Source organism: Entelurus aequoreus, linkage group LG21 (assembly GCF_033978785.1).
Source record: "Entelurus aequoreus isolate RoL-2023_Sb linkage group LG21, RoL_Eaeq_v1.1, whole genome shotgun sequence".
Taxonomy (NCBI): Eukaryota; Metazoa; Chordata; class Actinopteri; order Syngnathiformes; family Syngnathidae; genus Entelurus; species Entelurus aequoreus.
Window position 1 is genome coordinate 45,551,920 of NC_084751.1, and position 12,030 is coordinate 45,563,949.

General features: G+C 40.2%; 1 protein-coding gene across 1 annotated transcript in view; it reads right to left on the reverse strand.

Moving 5' to 3' along the window:
* LOC133638780 (muscle, skeletal receptor tyrosine protein kinase-like) overlaps positions 1-12,030 on the reverse strand; it is a 91,018-nt gene that overhangs the window by 48,340 nt on the left and 30,648 nt on the right. Inside the window, exons 7-8 of the mRNA XM_062031721.1 lie at positions 11,750-11,909; positions 9,036-9,042 (exon numbers count right to left, since the gene is read on the reverse strand). Of these exons, the coding sequence (XP_061887705.1) occupies positions 9,036-9,042; positions 11,750-11,909 (167 nt within the window). The remainder of the gene's footprint in view (positions 1-9,035; positions 9,043-11,749; positions 11,910-12,030) is intronic.

Below are 12,030 nucleotides of genomic sequence, written 5' to 3' on the forward strand. Positions count from 1 at the left end.
AGTTCACAATCAACTGGCACCATGTGGTCGTCTGCGGTGACGGACATACATTCACAGTGGATTCGGATTCTCAACTGACATCTTTGGAATGAGTAAAAACTCATCAGAACTCCGGCTTATTAGTGATTCCCAGAACCCAAAAAAAAGTCTGCAGGCTATAGAGCGTTTTCTATTGGGGCTCCGGTACTCTGGAATGTTCTACCGGTAACAGTTAGAGATGCTACCTCAGTAGAAGCATTTAAGTCTCATCTTAAAACTCATGTGTATACTCTAGCCTTTAAATAGACCCCCCTTTTAGACCAGTTGATCTGCCGTTTCTTTTCTGCTCTGCCCCCCTCTCCTTCGTGGAGGGGGGGTGGGGGGGGGGCACAGGTTCGGTGGCCATGGATGAAGCGCTGGCTGTCCAAAGTCGGTACCCGGGGTGGACCACTCATCTGTGCATCAGTTGGGGACATCACTGCACTGCTGACCTGTCTCCACTCAAGATGATCTCCTGCTGGTCCACTATGGACTGGACTCTCACTATTATGTTGGATCCACTATGGACTGGACTCTCACTATTATGTTAGATCCACTATGGACTGTACTCTCACTATTATGTTAGATCCACTATGGACTGGACTCTCTCACTATTATGTTAGATCCACTATGGACTGGACTCTCACTATTATGTTGGATCCACTATGGACTGGACTCTCACTATTATGTTAGATCCACTATGGACTGGACTCTCACACTATTATGTTAGATCCACTATGGACTGGACTCTCACTATTATGTTAGATCCACTATGGACTGGACTATCACTATTATATTAGATCCACTATGGACTGGACTCTCACAATATTATGTTAGATCCACTATGGACTGGACTCTCACTATTATGTTAGATCCACTATGGACTGGACTCTCACAATATTATGTTAGATCCACTATGGACTGGACTCTCACTATTATGTTAGATCCACTATGGACTGGACTATCACTATTATAGTAGATCCACTATGGACTGGACTCTCACAATATTATGTTAGATCCACTATGGACTGGACTCTCACTATTATGTTAGATCCACTATGGACTGGACTCTCACAATATTATGTTAGATCCACTATGGACTGGACTCTCACACTATTATGTTAGATCCACTATGGACTGGACTCACACTATTATGTTAGATCCACTATGGACTGGACTCTCACTATTATGTTAGATCCACTATGGACTGGACTCTCACTATTATGTTAGATCCACTATGGACTGGACTATCACTATTATATTAGATCCACTATGGACTGGACTCTCACAATATTATGTTAGATCCACTATGGACTGGACTCTCACTATTATGTTAGATCCACTATGGACTGGACTCTCACAATATTATGTTAGATCCACTATGGACTGGACTCTCACACTATTATGTTAGATCCACTATGGACTGGACTCACACTATTATGTTAGATCCACTATGGACTGGACTATCACTATTATATTAGATCCACTATGGACTGGACTCTCACAATATTATGTTAGATCCACTATGGACTGGACTCTCACTATTATGTTAGATCCACTATGGACTGGACTCTCACAATATTATGTTAGATCCACTATGGACTGGACTCTCACTATTATGTTAGATCCACTATGGACTGGACTATCACTATTATAGTAGATCCACTATGGACTGGACTCTCACAATATTATGTTAGATCCACTATGGACTGGACTCTCACTATTATGTTAGATCCACTATGGACTGGACTCTCACAATATTATGTTAGATCCACTATGGACTGGACTCTCACACTATTATGTTAGATCCACTATGGACTGGACTCACACTATTATGTTAGATCCACTATGGACTGGACTCTCACTATTATGTTAGATCCACTATGGACTGGACTCTCACTATTATGTTAGATCCACTATGGACTGGACTATCACTATTATATTAGATCCACTATGGACTGGACTCTCACAATATTATGTTAGATCCACTATGGACTGGACTATCACTATTATATTAGATCCACTATGGACTGGACTCTCACACTATTATGTTAGATCCACTATGGACTGGACTCTCACTATTATGTTAGATCCACTATGGACTGGACTCTCACAATATTATGTTAGATCCACTATGGACTGGACTCTCACACTATTATGTTAGATCCACTATGGACTGGACTCACACTATTATGTTAGATCCACTATGGACTGGACTCTCACTATTATGTTAGATCCACTATGGACTGGACTCTCACTATTATGTTAGATCCACTATGGACTGGACTCTCACACTATTATGTTAGATCCACTATGGACTGGACTCTCACACTATTATGTTAGATCCACTATGGACTGGACTCTCACTATTATGTTAGATCCACTATGGACTGGACTCTCACAATATTATGTTAGATCCACTATGGACTGGACTCTCACTATTATGTTAGATCCACTCGACGTCCATTGCACCGGTCGCCCAAGGTTTCTCATTGTTATCCCATTGGGTTGAGTTTTTCCTTGCCCTGATGTGGGATCTGAGCCGAAGATGTCGTTGTGGCTTGTGCAGCCCTTTGAGACACTTTTTATTTAGGGCTATATAAGTAAACATTGATTGATTGATTGATTGATAAAAACAAATGGTGAAATTATATAACGCATTGATTCTAGTCCATGGTTCTCGCCCGGAAAAGGGTGGAGTGCCATCTCCGGGTTGGGGAGGAGACCCTGCCCCAAGTGGAGGAGTTCAAGTACCTGGGAGTCTTGTTCACGAGTGAGGGAAGAGTGGATGGTGAGATCGACAGGCGGATCGGTAATGCGGACGCTGTATCGATCCGTTGTGGTGAAGAAGGAGCTGAGCCGGAAGGCAAAGCTCTCAATTTACCGGTCGATCTACGTTCCCATCCTCACCTATGGTCATGAGCTTTGGGTTGTGACCGAAAGGACAAGATCACGGGTACAAGCGGCCCAAATGAGTTTCCTCCGCCGGCTGGTGGGTCTCTCCCTTAGAGATAGGGTCAGAATCTCTGCCATCCGGGAGGAACTCAAAGTAAAGCCGCTGCTCCTCCACATGGAGAGGAGCCAGATGAGGTGGTTCGGGCATCTGTTTAGGATGCCACCCGAACGCCTCCCTAGGGAGGTGTTTAGGGCACTTCCGACCGGTAGGAGGCCACGGGGAAGACCCAGGACACGTTGGGAAGACTATGTCTCCAGGCTGGCCTGGGAACGCCTCGGGATCCCCCGGGAGGAGCTGGACGAAGTGGCTGGGGAGAGGGAGGTCTGGGCTTCTCTGCTTAGGCTGCTGCCCCCGCAACCCGACCTTGGATAAGCGGAAGAAGATGGATGGATGGATGGTATCGATTCTATATGAAAATTGCATTAAGACAAGGAAATATATTATATTGAAACACTTGGCTAGCAAGTCAACAGCCACAGGTTTAGGCCTCAGATTTAAAAAGACCAAACAGGACAAAACCAGGAGCTGAGGGTTGAGTTGCCACCCAGCAATGAAATACATCAACAATTTGATGTGCCCGAGTAGCTGGACAGGACAAAATAAAAAATAAATCAATAATAATAAGAAGAATATCATTTAAAAGGGATTGGAAGAAGTGAGCTAAGAAGATGAGTGCTAAAGTACAGACACGAGGTGTGGATGCCTGAGCACGAAAAGAGGAATTATAATAAGAGGAACAAATATACCACACACTGGGAAAAAGTATACAAAAGTCCAAAACAGTCACGAGGGCGTGACGTACTCTGCCTTCATATTTGCACCACTGCACTAAACCACTAGAACCACAATGAGAGACAGAAGAAAAACACAAAATGAGACAAAATCAAAGAAAACAGCAACATTAAGACGCATTTGACATGTACACTATAATTGTTGTTGTTATAGTCCTTGTGGCTTGTGCAGCCCATTGAGACACTCGGGATTTAGGGCTATATAAGTAAACATTGATTGATTGATTAAGAGTTAGTGCAAGTTTGCTTGACGGTAGGAATGGTGTTCCTGGGATTAAAGGCCTCACCATTTCTCCTCCAAACATATTGCTGGGTATTGTGGCCAAACAGCTCCATTTTTGTTTCATCTGACCACAGAACTTTGCTCCAGAACAGATCTGGGGAAATGAAGGCCCGGGGGCCCCTTAAACTTTTCAATCCGGCCCGCCGGACATTCCCAAATAATTTTTTTATATCTTTAAGATGTAAAGTGTTGCTGCCATTATGATGTGTACTCATGTTTTCTAATGACCGTAAGTCTAGAACTATACTAAGTATTTCTATGGTTGGAATCTGCACTTTTGCATGATATTTTAGTGACTAGTGTTGTCCTGATAACAATAATATTTCGATACTTTTCGGTACTCTCCTAAAAAAAAAGGGGACCAGAAAAAATTGCATTACTGGCTTTATTTTAACAAAAAACCTTAGGGTGCTGCGGACTTTTCAGAGGCGGTATGGTACCGAATGTGATTCATTAGTATCGCGGTACTATACTAATACCCGTATACCGTACAACCCTACTAGTTACTATGGTAATCTACGTCACAGCAGCTCAGACGAGGCCCCAAGCAGTGTGGGTGTGGCTTGTTTGTAAAATATGTCGATTGAGAGGGGGTGTGACATTCAAATGTTCTCAATATTCAGGGTTTTATCATTCATAGAAACATTTAAAATTCCATTCCGTTTTTAAGGCGGTCTGTCATAACATTTTTAGCATTCAATCAGACTTTATTGTGAGGTTTTGTATTAGTTTTCCTAAAAAATAGATATACCGGCCCCCAGACATAATTTTTTTTCTCTAAATTTGGCCCCCGAGTCAAAATAATTGCCCAGGTCTGCTCCAGAAGGTCGTATCTTTGTCCAGGTGATGTCTTATTGCAGGTAAACTTGCCAAGGGACATGTAAGCAAATATTAACATTGCTGTATGTATACTTTTGACCCAGCACATTTGCTCACATTTTCAGTAGACCAGGGGTGTCCAAAGTGCGGCCCGGGGGCCATTTGCGGCCCGCAGCTAATTGTTTACCGGCCCGCCACACATTCTGCAAAAATTGCAAAATTGATAATATTGCAAAAATTTTAAAAAACATTTTAAAAAAGTGGAATGAGGTGACATCTAACTAGAAAAAGTTGCAATGTTGACACAAAGCTGCCATGCAGGCTGTTTTTTTTTTCTTTTGTCTTTATTTTTCTTTTGTTTGCCATTGCTAAAAAAAAAAAAAAAAACACTAAAAATCTATGTTATAATGAATTATTACTTAAAAAATATCACTTTAAAATGTTTTATGTGGAAAAAATATTGCATATATTGTGTGGTTGCCACAAAAAAAAATCAAAGTTTTATTTGACAAAAGAGCATAAAACAAACAAAATAATAGTTCAAACGTAAAATGGACAGATATATCTGAAGTTGATCTCGTAATTTAAGTGTTAAAAGTTAAAAAAAAACTAATAAAAATGTATCACTTTATGAGTGGGGGACCTTTTGGATCCCAAATATACTTAGTATGATTTTATTTAACTTTTCACTGTGATTACTCAAAAATATTAAAGAATTAAAATCAATGCTGTCCTGCATTATTGATCTTTTAGGGCTCTAATTACTAAATACTGCATATTTCAGTTTTACTATAAAAAACAAAGTTGTCTTTGACAGAAAACCTTTTTTTTTTTTACTTTATATCAACCTCACGTTGATATAGAGATTTACTGTAAGCGTTAAATAAAAAATAATAATAATAATTTGACTTATTTTTAACAGTTTAATGACCGAGACCCTTTATGGTCCCCGGGAGCCCAAAAGGTTAAAAAAAAAAAATCCATATATTTTGTTAAGGTTTGAAAATGAAAAATATGGGGCGGGGGGGCGTGGTTGGGGCGTGGCTAAGGGCGTGGTTAAGAAGAGAGTATATATATATTTCATATATATACATATATATCATATATATATATATATATATATATATATATATATATATATATATATATATATATATATATATATATATATATATATATATATATATATATATATATATATATATATATATATGTATATATGTATGTATGAAATACTTGACTTTCAGTGAATTCTAGCTATATATATATATATATATATATATATATATATATTTTTTTTTTTTAAATTTTATTATACATATAAATAAAATACTTGAATTTCAGTGTTCTGCAGGCTATCCAGTAGATGGCAGTATTGTCCTGTTTAAGAGTGTCACAACATTGCTGTTTACGGCAGACGAACTGCTTTACGGTAGACTAAACGTGACTGCTGTTGTTGTGTGTTGTTACCGCGCTGGGAGGACGTTAATGAAACTGCCTACCAATAAACCTACATAAGAAATCAAGAACTCTCTCTCCTTGTTGTGCACTCTACTCTCTAAAAGCCGTAGATGTTATGACGTCATTGGGCAGGCAAGCTGTTTATATTGTGGGAAAGCGGACGTGAGAACGGCTGTCCCCACTCAGGTCCGCATTGAGCTGGAGGGGGCGTGGCCTCCGGCTCCGGCTGAATACCGGTAGTTTGTCGGGAGAGGCACTGAATATCGGGATTCTCCCGCTAAAAACGGGAGGGTTGGCAAGTATGATATACTGTTTGGTTGTCCAAGTAGCCATGTGTCTCTGTGTCATGTATTTAAAGGCCTACTGAAATGATTATTTTTTATTTAAACGGGGATAGCAGATCCATTCTATGTGTCATACTTGATCATTTCGCGATATTGCCATATTTTTGATGAAAGGATTTAGTAGAGAAAATCGACGATAAAGTTCGCAACTTTTGCTCGCTGATAAAAAAAATCTTGCCCCTACCGGAAGTAGCGTGACGTCACAAGCGGTAGTGCTGCTCACAATTCCCCGTTGTTTACAATGGAGCGAGAGATATTAGGAGCGAGAAAGTGACGATTACCCCATTAATTTGAGCGAGGATGAAAGATTCGTGGATGAGGAACGTTAGAGTGACGGACTAGAATGCAGTTCAAGAGATATCTTTTTTCGCTCTGACCGCAACTTAGGTACAAGCTGGCTCATTGGATTCCACACTCTCTCCTTTTTCTGTTGTGGATCACGGATTTGTATTTCAAACCACCTCGGATACTATATCCTCTTGAAAATGAGAGTCGAGAAGGCGAAATGGACATTAACAGTGACTTTTATCTCCACGACAATACATCGACGAAGCTCTTTAGCATGAGCTAACGTGATAGCATCTGTCTCAAATGCAGATAGAAACAAAATAAATAAATCCCTGACTGGAAGGATAGACAGAAGATCAACAATACTACTATCAGGAGACACCGAACCAAACACTGGACATGTAAATACACGGTTAATGTGTATTCGACGCCCGTCGAAGCCTAGCAATGCTGTTGCTAACGACGCTAACTTAACAACGGGACCTCGTCAGAGCTATGATAAAAACATTAGCGCTCCACCTACGCCAGCCAGCCCTCCTCTGCTCATCAACACCCGTGCTCACCTGCGTTCCAGCGATCGACGATGCGGTCGGCGGCCCGGAGACGTAGGAAGTCAAGGTGAGGTCGCCGCTAGCGCGTCTGCTATCCAAGTCAAAGTCCTCCTTGTTGTGTTGCTGCAGCCAGCCGCTAATACACCGATCCCACCTACAACGTTCTTCTTTGCAGCCTCCATTGTTCATTAAACAAATTGCAAAAGATTCACCAACACAGATGTCCAGAATACTGTGGAATTTTGTCGAAGAAAACAGAGCTCTGTGTATTGTGTCCAAGAGGGTCCAAACACTTCCGTGGACTTCGCGACGTCACGCGCATACGAAGGCGTTTTGAACCGGAAGTTCCCCGGGAAATTTAAAATTGCACTTTTTCAATCAATCAATCAATGTTTATTTATATAGCCCTAAATCACAAGTGTCTCAAAGGGCTACTTTATAAGTTAACCCGGCCGTATTGGCATGTGTTGCAATTAGAGATGTCCGATAATATCGGTCTGCCGATGTTATCGGCCGATAAATGCGTTAAAATATAATTTTTATTATATAAAAAGGTCAGTAAATGATTTTATATCATTGTAAATGCTTTGAAGTGGGAAAGGGGTAGGATTAAATAAGCTTTGCTTCTTCCTACTCCTTTTCGGGCATGGTGTAAATGAAATGATATGAAATTGTGTGATGTATTATGATGTAAATGTGTTCATGTTCGAAATAAACTAAAAGAAAGAAAGAAAGAAAGAAAGAAAATGTAATATCGGAAATTATCGGTATCGTTTTTTTTATTATCAGTATCTTTTTTTTTTCTTTCTTTTTTTTTTCTTTTATTTATTTTTTTTATTTTTATTAAATCCACATAAAAAACACAAGATACACTTACAATTAGTGCACTAACCCAAAAAACCTCCCTCCCCCATTTACACTCATTCACACAAAAGGGTTGTTTCCTTCTGTTATTAATATTCTGCTTCCTACATTATATATCAATATATATCAATACAGTCTGCAAGGGATACAGTCCGTAAGCGCACATGATTGTGCGTGCTGCTGCTCCACTAATAGTACTAACCTTTAACACTTAATTTTACAAATTTTCATTAATTACTAGTTTCTATGTAACTGTTTTTATATTGTTTTACTTTATTTTTTATTCAAGAAAATGTTTTTAATTTATTTATCTTATTTTATTTGATTCATTTTTTTAAAAAGTACCTTATCTTCACCATACCTGGTTGTCCAAATTAGGCATAATAATGTGTTAATTCCACGACTGTATATATCGGTTGATATCGATATCGGTAATTAAAGAGTTGGACAATATCGGCATATCGGATATCGGCAAAAAGCCATTATCGGACATCCCTAGTTGCAATGTTAAGATGTCATCATTGATATATAAACTATCAGACTGCGTGGTCGCTAGTAGTGGCTTTCAGTAGGCCTTTAACCTCCGATAATGAATGTAATCCCCAGGATCTGTTGCCAGTGTAAATTTAGCCACTGTGGACTGTAAGGCATGTGACTTACCTCCACTCTACGGGGAAGTGGCAATATCCAGAAGATGTCGGGTGAAGGAGGACCAGCAGCGTGATAAGGGGGGTGAAGAAGGAGAACAGAGGAATAACATTATTACGTCTCGTTTGGGAGGAAAAGTCAAACATGGTGCTCATCTGACCATCTCATAGCGAGCTGTGAAAGAACTGAAGCTGCAGGCGCTGTGTGTGTGTGTGTGTGTGTGTGTGCGTGTGTGTGTGTGTGTGTGTGTGGTCAGTGTGTGTTTTCTTTGAGGTGGCTGTGGGGTGTAGGGTGGTGAAGTTGGACAGAAACAAATGGGTCGGACAGAAAAACAGCTGAAACCACATCAAACCTTGACTGGAAGCGAACACGAGTCGAGTTACAAGTCCTTAGTGCATGCTCTTGTCAGACAAACCCAACAATTTGTATGCACTAGGGTTGTACGGTATACCCGTACTAGGTACTAGTATAGTACCGCGGTACTAATGAATCATATTCGGTACTATACCGCCTCTAAAAAGACCGCCCCTTGTTTTTCTCTTTACAGGCATGACGGAGCGTCGTCGTCACGTCGTGACATTGCTGGTTCTACGAGCAGAGGAGCATGTTCGGCAGCGCACACACACAGAGTACTAACAAGCAGACACAGTGTGTAGACAGAAAAGGGAGAACGGATGCATTTTGGCTTGAAAAGGTAAAGATAAAGGTGAAGTTATAACACTGAAACAACCTCAGGAAGAGGTGCTTTAAGACATGGCTAGCTAGCTAGCAGCTAACGTCCGTCTGCAGTGTTTTAGCTACTTCTAAATCACTAATCTTTGCCTCCATGGCGACAAATAAAGAACGTTTCTTACTGGAGGACGAGGAATAGCTAAACATGCTTCATTAAACACTGTAAGTGTTATGGTTGACTAAGGGGGGATGACGGCAACAGACACCAGTGGGCAGTATAGCTCTAAGTATTTTATTATATATATTATAATATATATATATATATATAATAATGAAACAATACTATATACTAACTAAGGAAATGGAGTGTGACAAAATCCAAGAGTGTGTATGGTGTAAGACTATGTGTGTTGATTAGCTGTTGAGTGTTACCGTAAATGTTGAACGAGAGACGAGGAAGTCCAGGGGAGAGAGAAGTCTACAGGTACGAGTCCAAAGCGGGGGAAGTCAAGGATCGAGGGAGGCAGTCAGAGTCCAGAGGGAGATCCAGGGAAAAGTGAGACGCACAGCTCACTTTCAAGGCGACGGAGGGTACACTACCGTTCAAAAGTTTGGGGTCACCCAAACAATTTTGTGGAATAGCCTTCATTTCTAAGAACAAGAATAGACTGTCGAGTTTCAGATGAAAGTTCTCTTTTTCTGGCCATTTGGAGCGTTTAATTGACCCCACAAATGTGATGCTCCAGAAACTCAATCTGCTCAAAGGAAGGTCAGTTTTGTAGCTTCTGTAACGAGCTAAAGTGTTTCCAGATGTGTGAACATGATTGCACAAGGGTTTTCTAATCATCAATTAGCCTTCTGAGCCAATGAGCAAACACATTGTACCATTAGAACACTGGAGTGATAGTTGCTGGAAATGGGCCTCTATACACCTATGTAGATATTGCACCAAAAAGCAGACATTTGCAGCTAGAATAGTCATTTACCACATTAGCAATGTATAGAGTGTATTTCGTAAAAGTTAAGACTAGTTTAAAGTTATCTTCATTGAAAAGTACAGTGCTTTTCCTTCCAAAATAAGGATATTTCAATGTGACCCCAAACTTTTGAACGGTAGTGTATGTACGCAAACAGAAGGTTATCTCCCGGCCCGGCATGGCAGGTTGTGCCCGCTTATGAAGGCAGCTCGCTCATCACGGGCAGGTGCGCTGATTGCAGATTGTCTGCCGGCGCGAGGAGGCAAGCCCGCAGCGGAGCGAGAGCGCCTGTGGGCGTGGCCCGCGGTGCGCTCATCAGGACACAAAGATGAGGCTGTGACAGTAGGAGGATACAATAGCTCACCGGCGTCACAATGTAAACAAACGCCATGGGTGGATCTACACCTGACATCCACTGTAATGATACCAAGTACAATAGTGTATCTAGTCGATACTTCTATGATTACATCACTATTTTTTATCGTCACAAAATCTTTTTTCGTTTTTTTAAAATGTATATTATGTTTATAAACTCAGGAAATATGTCCCTGGACTTAAATTATGACCAATGTATGATCCTGTAACTACTTGGTATCGAATCGATACCTAAATGTGTGGTATCATCCAAAACTAATGTAAAGTATTAAAGAAGAGAAGAATAAGTGATTATAACATTTGAACAGAAGTGTAGATAGAACATGTTGAAACAGAAAATAAGCAGATATTAACAGTAAATGAACAAGTGGATTAATAATATTTTTTTACTGCTTGTCCTTTATAATTTGTACAAAATAATAGGTGTATAAATGATATAATGTGTTACTGCATACGTCAGCAGACTAATTAGGAGTCTTTGTTTGTTTACTTACTACTAAAAGACAAGTTGTCTAGTATGTTCACTATTTTATTTAAGGACTAAATTGCAATAATAAACATATGTTTCATGTACACTAAGATTTTTTTTCAAAATAAAGCCAATAATGCCATTTTTTGTGGTCCCCTTATTTAGAAAAGTATCGAAATAAATGTTGGTACCGGTACCAAGATTTTGGTATCGGCACAGAATTCGAGCCTTACCTGCGACGGTGACTCTGGCGGTGGCTTTGACAGTGTTGGCCCCCGCACTGTGTCTGTTGGAGGCCAAGCAGGTGTAAAGGGCCGGTTTATTGACTGTCACTTTAAGAACAGACACAATCACCTCTCCCACCAAGGTCTCATCCACTGAAGCACCTGAAATCTAGAATGAGGAAAAACACATTAGCTGTAGCTTCATTATTTTCAATTGCTGTAACTGTTTTACTTCTAAACATCATGTCTCTCTTACAAAATGTATCCCGTCATAAACGGTTGAGTTCTAC